Here is a 23,065-nt window from a genome sequence, read left to right as displayed (position 1 = left end):
TATCGTTTTGATGATTTCTACCTTCCTATACATTTTCCCTCTAAAACTCTTATAGAGTTATATATACTCGAGAGTTATTAATACAAAAATAGTGCATATGTAGCTGTGTTGTAATCTGGAAGATGTTGGCAACACTTGGTATTCCACTTTAGTCTTTGTATTGGAACACATATTGACTGACCGGAGTTTGTGGAACAATAGTAAACTGAAGGGTAGGATGTACATAGATAGTTAAATAGTTTGTATTGGTAGTGTTATTAAACAAGAATAAACGCTTTCTACACTCACAGCCCCACACTAGGATTCCCTGTGTCGTAGGTGCCATGGACACACACATAGATAAATACTCAAACCCAGAAACAGAAATCTAAATTAATCATTTAGATTTCTGTCTGGCCGAGGATCGAACTCGGGAGCCGTTGCGCGTCAGACCGGTATGGTGGCCGCTCCGCCACGCGGGTCGGAATAAACTGTAAATATCAAGATAACAAGACAATTATTAACAAGTAATACATTTGATATTATATTAGTTGAATTGATGCTACGGAAAAGCATGCATACCTATGGGTTGTTTAATTAAGCGTGCACTTTGAGCTAATCGGCGGACAGAGCCGCGTCCTCGAAAACAATCTAAATTAATCATTTAGATTTCTGTCTGGCCGAGGATCGAACTCGGGAGCCGTTGCGCGTCAGACCGGTATGGTGGCCGCTCCGCCACGCGGGTCGGAATAAACTGTAAATATCAAGATAACAAGACAATTATTAACAAGTAATACATTTGATATTATATTAGTTGAATTGATGCTACGGAAAAGCATGCATACCTATGGGTTGTTTAATTAAGCGTGCACTTTGAGCTAATCGGCGGACAGAGCCGCGTCCTCGAAAACAATGACAATTCAGGCATTGGTAAATAATCTAACTTCGATCGAAGAATTCTTTTTGTTAACTGGTATGGTTATTTGAAAAATTAAAGTAATACAACATGAATTTTAGACATTGATCAAATCACAGACCTGTTGTACACGCCTGTGGATTAAATACATTTTTACGCTGGTATCGCATTCCTTAGCATTGCCATTCAGAATGCTTCAGGAGTTCGCTTTTTAGGCACACGCGTATACCCGTTCAGGGAAGTATCATGTAAATTTCGCTGTAAATTTTGAAGATTCTAATCGATTGGATTTTCTTTGGTATATCACCATGGTAATGGTATGGCATTAATATGAATTTTACGAACATTCATTTTTATACCGATAATGACATTTACAAGCGGAACACCGTTCTATATTTTGGCGTCACTTTAGGCCACACAAAACGTTGGCATTACATAGGTAAAACTTTGGAGTATTTGTATACCTTCCGAAACGAAATTAAACATACATGGTAAAATAAAAAGGTTTAGAACCACTAATTTCTGATAAACGTAATGTTTTTTTTTACTTTGAATAAAAAGCAAAAATTGGCTTGAGGCCATTGCAATTTACATATGTAAGGCGTTTATTCTTAAAGCCTCAGATACAATAAACAAGTTACGCAATATGTCCCAAACGTGAGGTTCATCAACAACAACAACATTGCTGTACACAACTAGATAGGAGCAGTCCCTCCTGAGCCTCCGGTCCTGTCCCTGTAGTCCCGGGACTAGAATAGGGCTACGGTATCCCCTGCCTGTCGTAAGAGGCGACTAAAAGTGGGCTTCCAGGGTTGCGGGCGGCAAGATAGGGAGCGTCGCATAGCGTCGTAAATACCAGACGGTGTGGCGAGTCCTGGAGCTTACCTGGGTGGAGCCCGAAGGGGCAGTGCGTTCAGAGGACTCCGGTTGCGTTTCGTAGGAGATCCCGGAGTCCTCTTGGAAACGTAGAGGATGGCCACCGGGGGAGTTTTAGTGCGGTAAAAATCTCACATAACCCGGCGTCGCTCCCACGTCGTCGGGAACCTTTTGAAGGTTTCCCCCTCTGGGTAAGTGTACAGAAACTTAATTCTTCCTAACAAGTTCATGTATTTCGCTTACGATCTTGCATATCATCAAAAGGTAAACGCAAAACTTCAATTTTTTTGCCAGTCTTTGTGTACAAGCTAATCTTGTGCTCATTTGAATTTGTTTTGTCGGGTATTCACGCAGACGTACACAGGACTTTATAAATAATGGAGGAGGTAAAATAGGCACCTTAAATTTGAAAAAAATGAAAAACAAGTGTCGGGAAACTCAAGGACACGCGCGAAAACTTGTTTTAAATAACAAGCAGCGGCAAATGACGCTTTGGCGGTGAATAATTTTCAGACTGAAAACAACTTATTGCTTATTTTAGTATACCGACACAAATACGACGTATTTTTTATGTCAAACCTTTTTGAGAAAACGAAGACTGTGTACGATGTTAAAAAATCACTCATAAACAGTGAGCCACGAAACCCGCATCTATTCCTTTATTGTTATATTTATGTGATATGTTATGTTTAAAAATATTTATTTCATTAATTGGAACTTTAATTAATTACAAACGGTACTTACGAAATTAATTATAATTATATGTTGCATTGACATTATAATGATAAATGCCTATAAATAGATCTACGTCCATCGATATACTACTATAAGTACACTCCTTTGCAAAAAAAACGGGCGGGTTTGATTTTTTAACATTATTGGTAATAATTTAGTTCTTCAGAGGTTTTAATAGCCAAACTATGTTACTGGCACTTAATAAAGAGTCTGGGTATGAAAAAAAGTTCATTCCAAATTCAAAACTTTTGTTTTTTAAATTATTAATCCCTTTTTCATTTTGTGACACTTTTCGCGGGTTTGCGGTTAAAAGGTTATCAAGCAACTAAAAGTAACTTTTCGTTATTTTTAGTACAACAATTTATGTTTATCGCATAATTCTGCCTTATTGTGACTTAAAACAGATATCTTTGTGTCTATCGTAATGGCAGAAAAAGCAATGAGAGCTAGTAAAATTATAGCGCTGCTGGAAGAGGGGTGTAGCCAATGTTACGTCTCACAGCGGTTAAACGTGAGTCGTTCAACCGTACAAAGAACCTGGACTCGATACCAAGAGACAGGTTCCGTTCAGAGAAGGCAAGGTTCTGGGAGAAAACGTTGCACACAGCCGCGAGACGATCGCTTTTTAGTGACTCAGGCGCTGAGGAACCGCAAATGCAGTTACATAGACCTCAAAAGAAACCTTGAAGAGGTACGAGGAGCACAAGTTAGCCTATGGACTGTGAGGAGAAGACTTTTAGCTGCTGATATACGTAGTCGACGACCAGCGCGGGCCCCCAAGTTACTCCGTGAGCACCGGATTGCGCGGTTGAGGTTCGCTAGAAATTGCCTATCTTGGACACCAGGTAACTGGAGTAGCGTACTCTTCTCCGATGAGGCTCGAATTTGTCTGCATGGTGAGGACCGACGTCGGCGAGTGTTACGAAGACCAGGGGAACGCTATGCCGATGTGTGTTTTGAAGAAATCACCCCTTATGGTGGAGGGTCCGTTATGTTTTGGGCGGGCGTAACTTCCAACTATCGTACCGAGATAGTATTCATAGAAAATGGCTCACTAAATGCGCATAGGTACATAACAGAAATCCTTTCTCAAAATGCACAACCCGCACTGACTGTAATTGGTGAAGATGCCATTTACATGGACGATAATGCTCGGGCCCACCGTTCTGGCGACGTAGATGCTTATATGCAAGAGGTCGGTATTCGTCGTTTGGATTGGCCAGCGCGGAGCCCCGACCTTAACCCCATTGAGCATGTTTGGGACCTCCTAAAAAGGCGAGTACGATCTGTCCAACCACCTCCACAAAACATCAGAGAGCTTAAACGTGTAATCTCGACTGAGTGGGAACACATTCCACAGGACACCATCAAAAGCCTGGTGGGAAGCATGCCAAGACGATTACATGCCGTAATCGCTGCAAGAGGAGGTCATACTCGTTATTAATTTTTATTTTTTAATGTCTCTTTTATTAAAATACCATAAAAATACTCGTAGTCTTAATTTCATTATACCCATAAAAATGTCCATTTTAACACGGCTCTCTGTTTACATTGACTAAAACACCGATACCAGGATAAAAGTGTTAAAAAACTAGATTCTCATTGATAATAAGAAATTTCTAGTCATCCAAGCTAATGACATACTAAAAATATAATAATATTTACCCATAGAAAAGCTAAGGTAAAGTGTGTGTGTAAGGTGCCCGTTTTTTTTGCAAAGGAGTTTATAAAATGTCATTGTCTACGTCTAATTAGTTCAATGATATGCATAAAACATAATTATGACCTATCATTTTTGTTGGATATATATATTTTAGATATAAAAGGTTTAGCATAATATTGGCTATAACTTATTTAATAAATACACAGTAGAAACGACCTGTGCGGATAACGTACATTTTGACTTCTACAAAAACCTGAAAGCAGGAAAAGCGCGGGCCACAAAACGCCAAAGCGGCGCCCAGCGGAAGCGCTACGTTTCAGCGGTCACAAGCGTGAATAACCGTCGTATTTCGAACTTTAAACTCTAAAAATACATCCGATGTGACCCCGCGCGACTTGCTCGCAGTCTCGTCGCCTTCTGAAAGGTCATGCCACGCTCACCGAGACGCTATTGTCTGCCCGATAATATATGTTAAATCGATTAATTAATAAACGAAACTGACATTAATAACAAAAATAACCTTCCAAAACAAAGTACGAACGATGCTGTGACCCAGTTCAATGAAATGGAGTTTCATAAGTGCAAAGTGCGTGTTTTCAGTGATGCGTGTAAAGAATTTAAGCGTGAAACGTGCTGTGTTGTGTTAGAGATTGCATCTGATGTGAACTATTGAATGAACGTGCGTATCCTATACTAATACCTACCTACAATACATTACTACTATGTTTATAAAGCCAATGTATATAAACAAAGTAAGGTTAACTTTGTTTATATACCGTACGTAATAATTATTACGCTTTCTAATTATCCTATTTCAGTTTAGCTATAAATAAGTGGGTACTTAAATACATAGTTGTTTATTTCAGACATACGTATTACTTGATAACTGTTGCACGTATAAGTATACCTACTTGCAAAATAATCGTAATATAATCAAGTTGCTTTTATAATTCTGCAAAGAGTTCGATCACAGAAGCAGATTTTGTTATAAATGCCCAAAGAAGTCAGGATCAACGACGTACCTTATAAAACTATGGATGAAAAACCATAGATTCTTAAAAGTTTATCATTTATTCTTACAAATAATACGGATTTTAGACGAAAACTTTGTCTATGGTTCAATATTTTCTGAACTTTCCATTAATTTCATTGCTATTTCGTCTGGTATAGGCATAATACCGTATTTAGGTATCCAGTTGGGCCGTTTATTTTGAATTCCATAATTCTGATTGGGCACTGTTGGTCTTATTATACCTAAGTCCCGATAAAACTTCTTTTGTTTATCTGTGTAATGATACAAATTGTCTCTTCTGTAAATTTCGTTTTCATTTAAACAATTACTATTTATTTGAGGGCATTTCTTATAATCTTTTATATCAAATTCAGTAAAGGCGGAGGCTATGTAAGGAACTGTAGATTTCGACGTCTTAATCGTTTCTATTGGCGTTGTTGCTTTTGTAGTTGTAGATGTCGTTGTTGTAGTTGTCGTGGTTGTTGTAGTCATTGTTACAGTACTCGCGACGTCTTCACCTGTTTCGATTTTAGGACTTGATATATGGACGATTACAGGTACTGGATAGGGCACTACGACTAATCCTGGTGGTCCTGAATAGCAGTTCACGCATATAGATTTACAGCAAGGCTTTAGTTCTTCACATCGTTTGCAAGAACATTTGCATTTTGCTTCTTTGCGAGCATAATCGTGGTTAGAATCGGTATATTCGGGATATTTTAGTCTTCCCCGTGCAGGGTAATTCCTTCTAGCGTCTAAATATCGATTTTCTTTTTGCCAATTGTAATTATTGTCATCATAAACCTGGTAGTAAGCGGTTTGAGTGGGACGTTGAAAGTATTCCTCTTGAAGTTTATAGTCGTATTGGGAAGTTACTTCTTTGAAAAATAAAAATAGAAGAATATCTGTAATCTGTAACAAACTCAGTAGTTTCATATTTGAAATTGCCCTACTTGAGAATTGAACATCTTTGTTAAATATTTATTTGTAATCGATATAATATTTCGCTTTTAAGCATAGACCTCATAACAATATTTTAAACTGTTCTTTCTATATATGCAATTTTGAACGAAATTGCTAGAAAATGGTCCAAATAAAACTATTCGTATAATGTTTATACGTACCATATTTTATCGGTCTAACGTCTCATGATAACAAATACAATATACTTATTTTTATTCGTAAAATAATATTACGTAAAATTCACTTTCACATTTATACATAAATCCACTTCTCCAATTCGTATTAAATTGAAAATTCACAGGGTTTGTAACACTTATTTTATATCGTTAAAAAATAATAGAAAATATTACAGATTTGGTCGTTATTTTCTATGCTCACTTTAACTCATAATTTACATTTATACCAGTTATACTGTTAAAGGAATTAATTCTTATATTTATTCAGAAAGTCCATTGGTCTCATGTTATTGTGGGTGGGGTGAAGCACTTTCATATTTCGTAGCTGTAGTAATATTTTTTCCGCTAATTGATCTGGAATCGGTACTATACCGTATTTAGGAAGCCAATTCGTCTTGGTACGCCTTATAGACGTCATCACGTACTTGCTGTTCCTATCAAGTAATTCATAAGGTCCTTTAGCCACATCACTTGTTAGTGTTCTAGGATTGTTAGGTATACTTGCGATATTATTTTCTATGTCTATTTTTTCTGTATCTGGTAACATAAATCTTGCTTCTGGTTTATTTTCTGGTATTGTTATGGTTTCAGTAGTAGTTTCAACTTTAGTTGTTGCTGTAGTTGTTGTGAATGTTGTTGATGTTGTTGTAACTGTTGTTTCTTTGTCTTTTTTATCTGAATCCTTGTTATCTTTGGTTACTATAATTGGGTATGCGTATGGTACAAACATAACATTTGATTGTGGCGTTGCACAGTTTGCACATTGATTTCTACAACAAGGTTGGATATCAATGCACGTGTTGCAGGAACATCTACATTCGTTGAAATCATCTACATATTGGTTGTAATCCTCAGTATTTTTTTGTTGTTCGAAATGTCTCATGGGTTCATTTCCATATTCTGGATAATCCTCTATTCGATATCCATTCATTTGATCTTGATGGTAATATTGATATTCTACTTGTGATAAAGCATTAGGTAGAAGGCACAAAGACACGACTTGCAATAGCTGAAAATTGTAACACGTTTAAATAATTGACAGCCCACGATTTAAAAATCCAAGTATCTCAGAGATGTGTATATTAATATTTACGTACCAATTTAATGTCCATCCTACCCCTTTACTCCAATATCTCGTTTTCAAAATCCTTATGATTGCATAACACCACACATTAGGTACATTACACAAATGCTAAAGTTAGTATTAATTATTGCATTGCCTGAAACAGGTGTACTGTGGGTAAACATTGATTCCATTGTACTGTAGGAACATTGTTCTAGGTCACATAAGAACGGTGTTACGGAAGCATTTTGAGAACTATTGTGATTATGCGAATAGTATGAATAATGAGCGAATATTTCCAAAATATGCTCTTACGGTCTCGTGTTTCCCACTTTTTTTTTATTAGTGTTAATGATAATCTGGCTTTAACGGTAATCTGCTAAGAGCACTTGGACAGCGTGGCGGAACATGGCTTAAACAGTTCTCTTTCTAAGAGGAGAGTAGTGCCTAGCAGTGGGAAAATAGAATAAATAAAAAAATTACGAAAAACAAAATAATTTAATCATAAAGGGGTATTCCCATAGATTTGCTGGCCCAATTTTGATTAGTTACCCTTTATAATTACTCATTACTTATATCATTAATAAAAAAAATATTTCTGAAATTGTGATTGATATTTTTGGCAAAGCTGAACGATTTATTTGACGTAGTTAAGCATCGTAGATGAGGAAGGTAGGAGGTCACGACCTCGGCCCGGGGCTCCTGAAATATCCGCCCAGCCGTGGAACCACGCCAAAACCGCCCAAACAAATATCGGAATGACCGACATCGATGTACACACGAATAATGTTTGGACATACCACAGAAAGGGGACGGTAATTTTTAATGAACTAGATATATATCACTGTCAGGAGTATAGAGATTTATTGATAGTAGGAGGTAGAGGATTTTAAAGTACATTCGTATTATGGAAATGTAGAGTCCCAGCTTACCTATGTTTACAGAAAGAGAGAAGGAAGGAAAAATTGATATTATTATGGAGTTTTTTTTTGTATTTCTTGTTCATGAGGTACGAGTACAAACTCGAAGTTTCTTTACGTATACTTACCATATATATGAAAGGTATTTAATGCGTTATTTACTGATTATATGACAAAGAAGTAAGTTTTTGGAACCATAGGAGCTTGTATATGATTTAATTAATTTTAATGTAATTTTGGGATACTGCTTTATTTTATCTACATAACTATTTAATTATCTATCAAATGAAACACGTATGTACATAATTATGTAGGTAAACTATTGAAGAAGATTTTTTTGGTATGGGTGAAGTCAAAAATAGATAAAATGTTGTTAATGATATTTTTTTTATTGTAACGTTGTATAATATACAAAGTTATAACTTATGAATATAAGCAGTGACAGGCTAGTGGACTTCGGACTCTCACGGTAGAGTCATCCGCGCCTTTGAGATCTTGTCTTTTATCAAATACTTATATAGGTTTTCTCGCTAAGTTTGTTCATTATTAAAGTATGTAAAAACAATTTCTAACATTATAATAATAACTTTAATAAATTAAATGTCCACTCGCTCATTTACTTTTGCATTCGAACTCTGAACTCCTAATGTGAGAGGCCGAATTTCAATCCAGGCTATCACTAAGTTTTATTTTTCATCAGATTTTTTTTTATAATATAGGAGTAGCAGACGAGCATGCAGTCCACCTGATAGTAAGTTGCTACTGCTGCCCATGGACATCTGTAATCAACCCCAGATATGATACCGTCGCTACCCTTGAGTACTAAGCTGGAACGCTTCGGAAAAGTATGACTCCCTTACCACACCCTTCAAAACAGAACACCGCAGCGCCTAACACTGCTGTTATTAAGCAGAAATAGTTGTCGCAGTGGCGCCGCCGGAGTCGAACCAAAAAGGGTTCAACCACCTTCAAGATTCTTATAATAACGGAATAGATCTTGCCGCCATCAACTATTTTGTGTTATTATACAAAATATTGTTGCATAGTCGTTTCATACGCACAGACCGGCAGGTCACGACCTCGTGTTGCCCAAATTAGATCAACAACACGCGCTCAACTAGGTGCCAAACGACAAATACATATACCTCCTACAACTATTTTCATACATAATACCATGATTACCGTGTATGCATAACATAAATAAATGTTCAATAGGTACTGATGCCTTCTAGAAGCATAATAGCGTTACTTGGGCAGGGTAGATCGTAACTGCTACAAAAGTAGGCAAGATAGGAGTTGATAGGTGACCAGTAGCGCTTTTCCGTAATTCGGGGGTTATAATTCGTTAAATCTAGTCAGGTTTTATGATTTTGAAATTGAGTTCTCCCTTCACGGATTTAACTCTAGTCCACACGGATTAAACACTTATTGTCCTCCAATGATTATTATTATAACAGAGTTGTGATTTCAAGGTGACCTGTGTCCTTACACGTAATATACAAAAATCAGACGTTAGGATTTAAAACTAATCTCACCCTAAGAAGAAATAAGTCATAACACACCATAGCGTGTACTATTACACTACCAACCTATATATTAAAACAAACAGATGATATTACTGATATTCCATGGGCAGTCCAGGGCGCCAGGTCACGACCTCGCGTCGCCAGAATTAGACCGGCGACAACGCGCCCTGCCAAGTGCCAAGATGACATGTCAAGAAATATTAAAATGAATATAAAATGATATCAAACGATCCATGACTGTTATAAGAACTCATAAAGTACGTTTGAATTTTATCTAATGTTCTTTTTGTAGTTTAGGTTATGTCTTTGCAACCTAGTTAATGTATATCATAGGAATCCTGTATTCAAAGTTGTTTGTCGTTGTACAAAATCGCTTTAAATTTTTTCATACAAGCTGAAAGTACAGTTGATTTTTTGTAAACAGTTTTCTACTTTACATTATTAATAAAAACATATTTACAATACATATATTAAAACTATATTTATGTACATATATATAAATATTTACAGTTTTCTTGTAAATATTTATTTATTTTAGCCCTTGACCCAGCCTTGTCACTTTGGTAAGATATCAGCGTGGAGCTGTAAAATAGTTAATTATAAAAATAATGGCATATTCATCAAAATAATATATTAAATTAAAATACATACAAAATGAATTATTATAATATGTTTCTTCATTTTTGTAGTGAAAAGTACGTAATATTTTAGCGGTATTTTAGTGATAGCGGGTTTAAAATAACCTATCTATTACAACGACAGTAGTTATAAATAATATATGCGCATGCGCATGATTACAGAAACGTGTAAAGATACATATGTTACACGATGCAACTGTTTCAGCTGCAGGGGCGTCGGGTCACGACCTCGCGACGCCGGGATTAGCCCGCGACGTTGCCAACTAACGTAAGCTAAAATTTAATACCTAAAATAATTATTGAGTACCTAAAACTATTCACTATTATAATATTCAGTCTTTATTCTCGTCGTAAAAAATACGTAATATTTTCGATATAGGATGCGGTTATTCACGATAGCAGAATTACAAGACCTGTCTATATTTTTATATGCGCATGCGCATGATTATAGACATGTGTAACGCTACATATGTTACACGATGCAACAGTTTCAGTTGCACGGGGCGTCGGGTCACGACCTCGCGACGCCGGGATTAGCCCGCGACGTTGCCAACTAACGTAAACTATAATTTAGTACCTAAAATAATTATTGAGTACCTAAAAGTATTCACTATTATAATATTCTGTCTTTATTCTCGTCGTAAAAAATACGTAATATTTTCGATATACGATACGGTTATTCACGATAGCAGATTTACAAGACCTGTCTATTACAACGACAATGTTTTTTATATGCGCATTTGCATGATTACAGTCATGTGTAATGCTACTCATATGCTACATGATGCAACAGTTTAACGTGCAGGGGGCGTCGGGTCACGACCTCGCGACGCCGGGATTAGCCCGCGACGCTGCCAACTAACGTAAACTATAATTACCAAAATACATTTGTTCTTCGAGATATAGGATCCGTATTGATTTTGGTTGGTTGAAAACGGTGTTCGTAATTTGAAATGCTCAAAATATAATATTATTCCGGCTAGTAATGACAGGCATATCATTCAGATAATATTTAGTATTATGTTATTTCGTATTTTTTGCAAACTTATTTATCTAGTTATGTTAGACTCTGATGTAATAAGTAAGATTAATGACATAAGACTAGACTAAATATTGTGATAATACCTAGTTTAAAATGTATTTTAAAGAAGAATGTTTTTTTAATAGGGTACATTTACCCAATTAAAAAAAAAAAACATTTTCTTCGTTGTAATTTTATTCCGAAGATTTCCGCCTTAATTTACAAAAGCGGTAATTAGCTTTGATGTAAGTTCTAAATAATTTTTAATCCTGACTAGTATGTAAGGCAAAATAAATAGGTATGTGTTAAAATACAATTTATTTATTTTGAACAAATATTTACATTTATTTGCTAACGTCAGTAATCACTTCGAACACAGGTCAAAATTACCCACAATTATCATTTTAATGTCCTAACTTTAATCACAAAGCAAGTGGCAGATTGCTGACAGGCTACAGGAGTCACTAGTTTCGCAATAAGCAATACATTATTTTGTTTCCTGTTACTTGGGAAATGCAATCAGACGATAAATAAAATGACTCAGCTCGTATTGATTTAGTATCTTGTCGGAGACAATTGCAAGATGACAACCCACGTGGATAAGTTATAGTTTGTTAGCGAATTTCGTGACAACCTTGCGTTTACATCTCTTTGTAAGATTAGATTGATTTTCATTTATTTATGACAAATATGTAGGGACCTGCACCAATAGTATGAGTTTTTACGTTTGTATTTGCCCATATCCAATCAGCGCCCCTCGCGGACGGTATCAGAACTGATTGGAAATGTATGGGCAAATACGTAAACAAATACAAAAACGTAAAAACTCATACGAAGGGTACTGACCAAGTAACAACATATTTCTCATAAACAAATGAACAAGAGGAATGCTGATTTAAAGGTGGTAAGGGAGATTTTAAAATACGGCATTCCAATTTGTTTCACAGGGTTGGAATGCATCTGTGGTTAACCTCAAGTAGGGATCCATTATTCATCTATACTTATACCACTTTAAAGTTAGGTACAAATTTCAAATTTACTGTTAACTTAAACACGTTGGATAGATTAAATATTAACAAGTCAAACAATAGAAGCAAATGGTCTGTTACGGACATATGAGTTCTGTATTTCGTTTAAAAAACTTTGTTAAGTAATCAAAGTTAAAACTCACAAGTATCATGAAGAGACATGAAAACCCACTATCTAGGTTTTCTTGGAGCGACACGGTTTTCCTTTGTCCGCTCGTGCAGCCGATATCGCTGTTATCAGCTTATCAGCCGTCACGACACTGTGACCGGTCGCGCGCCTTCATGCCCTTACGCGAAGTCAACTAATCATTGTTGAATCATTCTTTTAATTTAGTATATAATAGTAATATAGCTGTTAATATGTTGGTTTATGTCCTTACGAGCCTTATAAGTGCTCAGGGTGACGGTTAAGGGTAGAAGATCGTGGTGATGATGAATCAATGATGATATATAGATACTATTAGTTAATTTCATAAAATACTTTCTTGATTTAATGCGCCGCCGTCAGTAAAAAATGTAATAAAAATGTGGACCTTTAATAAGCCAAAATATTAAAATTAAGCTGTAGTCTTAATCGGATCAGTATTTTAAATATCTGGACTTACTTATTACATTTTGTGTGCAACTTTCTACAGAATGGTTCAGCTCTACTACAACATGACAATTAAATAATTACTGCGACTGTTTAAAGAAAAGCTACACATATATCGATGAATACGTAAACAAACTTCCGAAAACTCAATGAAAATGTAACAGTAAAACATTCTAAAATATTTTTAGTGGTTGTCTAGCATTTCCATTCCTTCATCTTTCAAGGAACAAATATAAATTTAAAAAACAAATACACAAACAGATTTTTAATTTCCACACAGAATCTTCAAATGTATTTCTAATGTTAGTTACGTCTTTATGTGCCCTTATGTGGCTGAAACATAGCAAGCATAGGTAACTAAGATAATATCAATCTTCTAATACGCAAACCGGGAAACCCGTATCCCACAAAGTTAGTTGAATGATCGTACTGAGAAGTACTTACTAAGCATTTGCTAAGCAATGAAGCTTGTGAGTTATACGGGTTATGATAAGCGCAGTAGTTATTGTTAAACACATTTTTGTCGTATCATTGCATTTTATTATTAAGTTGTACTAAACTGTGTTGATTTATTCTTACAACTAACAAACTAGGTATAAATAAACACAATAATTCAGCTTTTGCATGCGACCTGCGATATAATTACCTACTCGTATTTCTGAAATTATGAAGATCGGATTTGCAATCTTATAAAACCAATCGAAATATAATCAAAAAGTCTAGTCATATTGTCAACTTTAGTATGCAAGGATAGACGGATAGCAGTTTAAATATGGCTTTTGGCTTAACTGTATCGGAACTGCTTACAGACTGCGCAGTCCGACACAAATCGTTAGAACTGCACGTCGACTACAAAGGGTATTTGCCAACTGCACTTAACATTTTCACTACAGTCATATCAACTGTATAATTCTGCATTTAAAATTCTCTCAGCTAAATCTTCTCGGAGTCCAAATGCTGTGTGCATTGCAGTGCAGTGCCAGATGACCTGAAAACTTTGTAAGCATTGTCAGTGTTCAAAGAAATTTCAGTCAATGAATTTGTCCCTTTCAGTAGGTTAGTACGATACCACCGTCACCGTCGGAAGGTTAAGAGCCCGTTATCGGCGCTTATCAGGCCGTACGTACCGGAGCCGCCCCATTTGTTCGTTTGACCTGACACCTCAGTTATCAGTTGTACGTCGCGATAAACTGCTGTACCGTCACTCTACCTGTTGAATTTACCTATATCGTTTTATAACAAAAGTAACAAGTTGATCCGTGGTCTGTTATTCGTGTATGATTGTCTAGTGCTGTGTTGTGAATTTGAATACGGGGTCATCAGAGGTCAGGATTTCGGGAGCGGTCTATGATTAATAGTTTGTTTTGAGTGCTATGTCGTTCAATGAAACAATAGGAGGTGGACCGTAGGACGGAATTATTCGAATGTTACAGTAAAAGCATTCTCTTGTTGTCGTAGATGTCTCCATCGGTGATCGATTGCAACACTTGCGTACTATATTCTCAGACAGTCTATATTCGTAAGCAATATAGCTATATTTGTTGCGGATTACAGTCAGTTAGTGTTTGAAATGTATCCAATGATATCTACGGGAATGAGTTGTCTCTAATCTATATTTAGATCATGTATGTAGAAATATGATTATTGACTATAAATAGTTTGACATTTGTACTCCGAGATTCATATAACGTTTATGTATTCTATACTAGATAGAATTGTTTAAAATTTGTTATATCTTTGACCTAGTGAAATAAGGATTAATTTCATAGAGTTCAAAGACTTCATTAATAATAGGAGATGGGGAGGATGTAGGAAACCTATTTATTTTTATACACAGTGTCAAGAGCTTATTTTCTCGAATAGTTGTGACCATGACCGCTCACAGAAATACAAACAAAACCACGTGTATAGAGCAGAAGCGACCCACGTCTCTCACACAACAAATGTATCTAGTTATCTACTTAAGAATCGAACTCAATACATGTAATATATTTGACATTGTATCAATACTACGTTATTCGGTCGTGGGCAGTCATACCCATGGCTACTTACTATCAAGTGCATATTCCTTTGCTGCTTCCATTATCTAAATAAGTTGTTTGAAATTTTTCTCTCCAGTTTTTCCTTCATATTTTAAGCATATGATAAATAGTTCTTATGAGCGTATAACGTAGAAAAATCAAAGTCGTGTGATCAAGATTTGAACCCCAGACTTCTGGCGTAAGTGGCGGAAGTTCATAAATGCGACTAGGCTATCACTGCTCTTCGATCGCAATTATTATTCAAATTAAAGGCATTATCCTTTACAACTCTTATTATTTGACTGTGAAAGGTACTTACTTGTTTTTACAAAAAAAATCCTAACTGTCTATAATTTTTGTACGTGTCATGTAATGAAACTCACATAAAAATGTCTCATGTCATAGTGTACTTGTTATAAGGTAAAGTGACTGAAAAGTACCTAAGGTGCGATGAGTGGTAAACTCGAGTGTTTGTTATCTGTTTAATGTATTTCCACAGTGATTCTAGCTCGGCCAAGTCACGCAATCCTCTGGCATACAAGCATGTTTTTTTTATCATGACATGCAGGCGCATATTGTTTAAACATAATACAGAGTTGCAATAATTTATTTACGTTGATAAAAGGTTTTTGATCGGGATAAAAAATCTAGTGCAATACTATTCTTATTAATACAAAACGTACGAAAATAATTATACTTATATAACTTATAATTAAACAAATATTTAAATGTAATAAGCTTCATTCAAATTTTTGTCCTTTGGAAGGTCCCCAAATCGCTGGGTTTACCCCGCAGAATAGATAAGTTAATTCTTTGCCCGAGGTAAGCGCCAGCCCCTCAGTATAAATGGCCCTTGTCTATAAACATTGAATATAATAATTACAAAAATAGCTTATGAGTTATGTCTGTTTTTTCGGTATATTACAGTTAAGTTTGGTAGCTTAGCTCAAAGGATAATAGAGGTACCTAGGTGGCCCCTACATACGAATACCAAATTTAAGTATATTCTAAATAACTTTGAATAGTTTTGCAATCATATAGCTATTAATTTATTCGGACTGTGTATTCTTTTATTTGGGGCGATTCCAAAATATATAAATAATAACGTTTACAACGATTAAAATATCTACCTCATTAACTTTTTAGGGCACCGACACATTATGTATGCTAAAATAAACATTAAAAGAAACAATAATTTTATCTTTCTTAGTGACTTTATCAACATAGTATTCATAGTTATTGTTGGTAAAGACACATGGAAAGATAGGAAATTGTTTGATTCTGTTCTAATAATAGGACTTATGCGCCTGAATCTAATAAAATGTAATAACCAGTTTACAAATGTTGCCATGAACCTAGAGCTAGGCTCAAGCTACACAGGATAGATACATAAAGATCGGTAAATAGGGTTTAATAAACATAACACATGAAGTTTTTTTAATATGTATATGAATTAATATACACGTTTGTTTTATTTAAATGTCGTCACTTGTTTCTCTGAGGAAATAGTACTATTCTCTACATCGGGTTGATTAGAACATCATAGGACTGCGATATGATGTGATATCACTTGCGGTACTGTGGTTAAAATTTTCACGATGTCTATGTAATACATAACATAACATAAGCATTTGATAATAATACTGTTTTAAATTATTACATACATCGTAGTAGTCAATCTTATCCAATAATTATTTGACTATTGAGCAAACATCTATTAGTGTTACATTTTTATTAAAGCATGGCGCAAAAGTGTGGGGGATAAGGTTCGAGTCTCATATATGTAACATATGCCACATGTTTTTGGCATGATTTTGGCCAAAGTAGTTTATTTCATGTTTCCCCTGTGATGATTCTTTACTCGTCTTTAGACCTTTAGTATGTAAGTAAACTTATTTAAGTACTTAATTACAGTTACATTTTGAAAATTCATCTTTGAGAGTAACAGTCTGAAATTGAAAGTGTAGGTAGATAAAGTGCAATGTCAGAAAAAGTGTTAAAAAAGTGTCCAAAAGTGCATCACACGATGACTACTCAAAGCGATGACAAGTGCAGTGATGGTGATGAGAAAGGTGAAGTGTTAGTGAAGGTGGAAGATGATGATGAGATGAAGGTCGTGTGCCATCGGGAGAACCGGCTCACCAGCATCATCGATCAGCTGCGATGCCAGAACAAAAATAAAGGTATGGAGATTTTACAATTTTTACGTTGACTGCAACGCTTTTCATTTTTAATGTATGGTACGATATTTTCTTTCTACAACTGGAGTTACTCAGTCACGAAACTTAGATTTTTTTTTATTATATAGGAGTAGCAGACGAGCATACAGTCCACCTGATGGTAAGTGGCTACTGCCGCCCATGGACATCTGTAATCAACTCCAGATAGGATTAGATATTCCCACCAATCCCACCTGACGTCGGCCACAGATGCGCCGCTATTTCTGAGGACTAAGCTGGAACGCCTCGGAAAAGTATGTCTCCCTTACCACACCCTTCAAACCAGAACACAGCAGCGCTAAACACTGTTGTCATTAGGTAGAAATACGTGTGGCGGTGGTGCCGCCGGAGTCGAAACACAAAGAGTTCTACCACCTTCAAATGATCTATTCGAGATATTACTGATAAGGTACCAAAACCTATTTCTACCTGACCAGTACTATGAATTGCTAGTCTGCTTTGTAGGGTACAGTAAAGTATAGTTGCTGGATGCGTTCCAACCTAATCCTTAGGGATAAAAAAATACCTATGACCAACCTCAAATAGAACGTAATTCCTTTTTGGAGTTGATCCAACATTTTCATGAATTGACCATTCTTCATTATGTAGACGGCAAGTTCTTTTACGCACCTCTGACTTTTCAAAGTTATGTGACATGTGACAAAACATCGTGAGAAAACCTGCATACCTGAGAGATTTATAAAAAAAAAAGCTCAAAGGTATATGAAGTATACCAATACGCACTTGGCCAGCACGGTGGACTGTGGCCTAATCCTTCTCATTATGAGAGGAGCCCCGTGCCCAGCAGTGGGACAGTAATGGGTTGCTGATGACGATGAAGTTATTTTACATAAAACACGGAATAAAATGAATTACCATTAGGTATTTCGTTTTTATTTTATTTTATACCAATGAAATTATGTTTACGTACATTATTTTGAATAAATAATCATTGTGTAGCATCTATGTAAAATTGCCTTAGAATTCTTAGATAAATGATACAACGTACCGAACAAATGAACTTTTAACGTAATCACAGTTTTCCATCACGAACAGATTAGTAGGCGTGATGAATAATAGTGTATCATGGTTTGTATGATCTCAACAGGGTCATGGGCCCTGGGGCTAATTGTGGTGTTTGCTAATAATGGACTATTAACGGACGGGGTATCTTCGTAATCTGTAACACACCCACCACTGTTACAAACACAGGAATTAACTCTTTGTTTGTTGAGTATGATTAAAAACGTGTCATGAAATGATAATTTGGTGATGATATTAAAAATGCTAGGATATTAGGATAAGATGTTGAGATATTAAGGCTCGATATCATATTTTTTATAATATGAGAGTAGCAGACGAGCTGCACGTCCAGCTAATGGTAAGTGGCTACTGCCGCCCATGGACATCTGTAATCAACTCCAGATAGGATTAGATGTTCTAACCTGAGGTCGGCGAAAAATGCGCTGCTACCCCTGAGAACTAAGCTGGAACGCCTCGGAAAAGTATGTTTCCCTTACCATACCCTTCAAACCAGAACACAGCAGCGTTTAACACTGCTGTTATGACGCAGAAATAGGTGTGGCGGTGATACCGTCAGAGGCGAACCACAGGTTTTACCACATTCGACTTTTAATTTTAATACTTGAGCACCAGGCCTGCAATGGCTTTTGGAGTTTGATTCAATTGTTTAATATTGATATGAACTACTTCTAATTACCTTATAAGGTCAGACAATACAGTATGCTACGTGGCCAACATGGTCCCTCGCCATGAACCGCCACGCCGAGCGTAAACGAAACAAAGTCGCAACCGCCGCGATACCATCGCGTTTCTAACATGTAAATCGCTTAGATTTATAAATATCACTAGCTTGTCCGATGGGTTTGCTTAAAAACTAAGCAAAGCTCTACTAGAGGTCATCGTACGACTTCCACACGCATAGTATTTATTTATTTATTTATTTACATGCCAACAGCAACACACACAATACATTATATTATTATAGTACTTAGAAGTACACTATAGTAGTATTAATAATAATAAGGTTCGTATGAGTGCCAATTATAGGCATGAACATCGTTTATATATTAGTCTGTATTTTTAATTTGTATGGAACAAATCAAACCATACGCAACCATTATAATGCTGATTAGTAGATACACATATGATATGAATTTTGGTTAAGTGCACTGAATTTGATTTAAAGCATTCGTATTATTTTTTTTAATATCCAATTAGCAAAAATAGGCAGTTCACCTGATCGTAAGCGGTCACTGCTGCGCATGGACATTTGTGACCAAGTCCATGTAAAACCGGCCCACCTGAAGCCGACCACAGACGTCTCCTTTCCTGTCAGGACTAAAATTGTCGTCTCATATGTACATCAGTAGGCATTCACATTCTTCCACCCTAACACTGAACTGTTTCCGATTAGAAATAAGTGTAGCGGTTTTACCTCTTGGTCGAACCATGGCTTCACCACCTTTCACTGTAAACATTAAAAAGAAACCAACTCTTATAACTTTGATAAACAAACAATTTTACTCAATCTACAATAGACAGACACAAGAGTTGAACACTTATAGATAAATGTAATTACCGGTGAGACAAAAGGCACGCGCGCACAATTAGGAGTGGTACCGAGTCTTAAATCTAGCAACAATAGCACGATGGTAGATAGTGGTATCGTGCCATCTCGATGTTCCTGCTTGCCTGCTCTGGATTGGTTTGTTCTGCACATTCGTATTTGCGTACTACTGTTATGTTGGGAATAAAGGTTATTTATATTTGCAGTAATGAATGTGCTGTAAAGGTTTTTCGTGTAAAATTAAGGTAGGTAATCGGTAGTAACTTGACGATGCACTTGAATTGACAAGTAACGGACAGATTAATTATTATTCGGTGTCTCGTTCGACTCCGGCGGCATCACCGCCATACCTATTTCTGCCTCGTAACAGCAGTGTTAAACGCTGCTGTGTTCTGTTCGGTTTGAAGGGTGTGAAGGCAGACATACTTTTCCGAGGCGTTCCAACTTAGTCCTCATGGGTAGCGGCGCATCTGTGGCCGACTTCAGGTAGGAATATCTAATCCTACCTGGGGTTTATTACAAATGGCCATAAGCGGTAGTAGCCACTTACCATCAGGTGGACTGCATGCTCGTCTGCTACTCGTATATTATATAAAAAGGTGTAACTTTTTAGTTTTAGTGTTCGTGATAGTTGGGCATCACTTTTAAGTACGTAACCCTAAAAATCAGTCCAATAATTTTGAAGAAGATTGTTACCAAAGCAAAACGGGACGCAAAATTAAGTTATCACTGTTATCAGCCATTAAGTACTGATGGGTGCGATAATACGATGACGCGTAATGCATGTGACGATTAGTCATAATTTTTATTGTTCATCGTAAGGACTTATATACCTAAAAGCCTTTTTTTAATAATATAGGACCATCAGACGAGCATGCAGTCTGATGGTAACTGTCTACTGCCGCCCAAAGACAGATGTCATTAGATTCCTATCTGAGGTCAGCCACAGATGCGCCGCTATCACTAGGGATTAAATTGGAATGCCTTAGAAACGTATTTCTACCAAAAAAGCAAAGTTTAACACTGCTGTTATTAGGCGGAAAGAGGTGTAGCGGTGACCTAACACCTACTTTGTAATTAGGTATACATTTCAAATACTAAAACGCCTTCGATATGAATATAACAATAAATAAATTATATTCCAATGAAAAACAGCTTTACAATTACCGTAAAGAAATGTTCAAGACTTTGTTAGAGACATTACAGCGTCAATAAGTATTCAAGCAACGTGGCCAGTTGACATTAGCTTTAATCAAACTGAACTTTACAATCGTAAAGAGTGGGCCGCAGACAATTTAAAAGCAATGCGCAAAAAAGGGTAGCTTAATCAACCGCCCCAATTAGCGGATAAAGCGATTATTTAGCTAATGAGTGAATAAATCGCTGTCGAAATGTGCGACCGCGCTTCCGACGAGATAATGTTAATCAGTGCGTGCAATTTATACGCCGACGCCACTAAAATACGGCAAATGGTACTCAACTACGACCACTGCATCCTCGGAAAAAATGCGATTTCTTAAACAACAAACGCTCGAAACTCGCTCATATTGGAAAGGGAGAAAGAGCCAATTGAATTGGACGCTTAGATTGTTGTTAATTTCTATCGGTTGCGAGTAAATATAGAGAGCAGGCGCATTGATCTATAGATGGCGCGCGGAGCACGGAGCAATCTGCGCGCGCAGTAATGGTGCCAGAGATCAGCTAGGCAAAGAGTGATTATTTTTTTTATTTTACTTTTTTGATATTTACATTAATATTCTTTTCTGTTGTAATCGATAGGAAGTTGGATAAAAAACTTTTAATATTTTTCGGTTTATAAAATTATAGAGCCCGATGGTAGGATTCCGTTTGTAAAAAGTAAAGATGGATAGTAGTAACCGATTTACTCTGAATACCTCGTATAACTTCGTACCTACGTATTTCTTTCTACAAAACCCCATCCACCAGAACACGGAACATGTGCTTAACACTGATAGATAGTAAAGATAGATTTTACACACGTAAAATTCTTCGTTTAGTTTTTTTTAAGATTGATATAGCAAATGTGTTCGCAATCCACCTGATGGTAAATGGTGACTGCTGTCCTTTGATATCTGTAACCAAGTATATATAACAGGGGTTCCACTTGAAATCGGTCACAGTACCCTTACCATGAGTTTTTACGTTTTGAAAAATATGACTGTTTTGGTATTTGTTTACGTATTGGCCCATATAATTTCCAAGTTCTGATATAATCCGCTAGGGACGCTGATTAGAAATTGTATGGGCAAATACGTAAACAAATACCAAAACAGTCACATTTGTCAAAACGTAAAAACTCATGGTAAGGGTACAGATGTGTTGCCATGTTGGCAATAGAGCCGGCATCTACAGAAATATCTATCTAAAATTATAACTTACTATAACCGTCAAAGTCATACTATTCTTTCCTTATCCTTACGCTTGATATAGATAAGACTGTCTTCATTATGTTGGCTATAACGTTTTATCTGCACTGACTTCATGGTTGATTAAGCAATTGAAGTTATTTATGATATGTTATTATTTACACAAAGGAAATGAATAATGCATTTGGCTGGATTTTATCAACATTAAACTTTATTGAATTAATTTTGCAAAACTTTGTAGTAAGATACAGCTTTGTGACTTTAACGGAGAAGTCTTAGGCATGATATTTTTTATATAGAAATGATTAATTTTTGTTACAATCATTTAGAAAAATCCAGCTTGGTTTGGTAGACTTTATATAACTATAAGGACTATAAGGTGCTATTTAAAGGTCTCACAATTATGCAGGTTTTTAAGTTTTCATTCACAGCTAAAGCAAGAGATGGACCCTCAACTGAAAAGCGGCGTTGAAAAAATCGTCACTTTTAAAAATTAATTTATCTATTTGTTTCGTTTCCTACAACACCTATGGTTAGAAAATACCACTACCTCGCTATTCTGTCTCAGTAAAAGTACCATTAGATGCATTAGTTTCAAGTCTCCTCTGCTAGGAAAATCTCCTAGTCTTTGGCACGAGGTCGCGTGCGCGGACGCCGTTAGCTCGGCAACTGGAAATTTATAATGATCGATACTCGCCTCATTTCCACTGGACCTTGCTCTGGTTACGCGGGTCGAGCTG

General features: G+C 36.2%; 1 protein-coding gene across 1 annotated transcript; it reads right to left on the bottom strand.

Moving 5' to 3' along the window:
• Positions 1-6,567: 6,567 nt before the first annotated feature.
• On the bottom strand, positions 6,568-7,322 carry LOC140757147 (uncharacterized). The gene has a single exon (XM_073092682.1). The coding sequence runs from the start codon at positions 7,249-7,251 to the stop codon at positions 6,568-6,570; it is 684 nt and encodes a 227-aa protein (XP_072948783.1). The 5' UTR covers positions 7,252-7,322.
• Positions 7,323-23,065: the final 15,743 nt, after the last annotated feature.

The sequence above is a fragment of the Epargyreus clarus genome, unplaced genomic scaffold, assembly GCF_041222505.1.
Source record: "Epargyreus clarus isolate Ecla_fem2 unplaced genomic scaffold, WU_Ecla_fem_2.2 ptg000004l, whole genome shotgun sequence".
Classification (NCBI taxonomy): Eukaryota; Metazoa; Arthropoda; class Insecta; order Lepidoptera; family Hesperiidae; genus Epargyreus; species Epargyreus clarus.
Note: the sequence above shows the minus strand (reverse complement) of the source record. Positions and strands in the feature narration are given on the sequence as shown.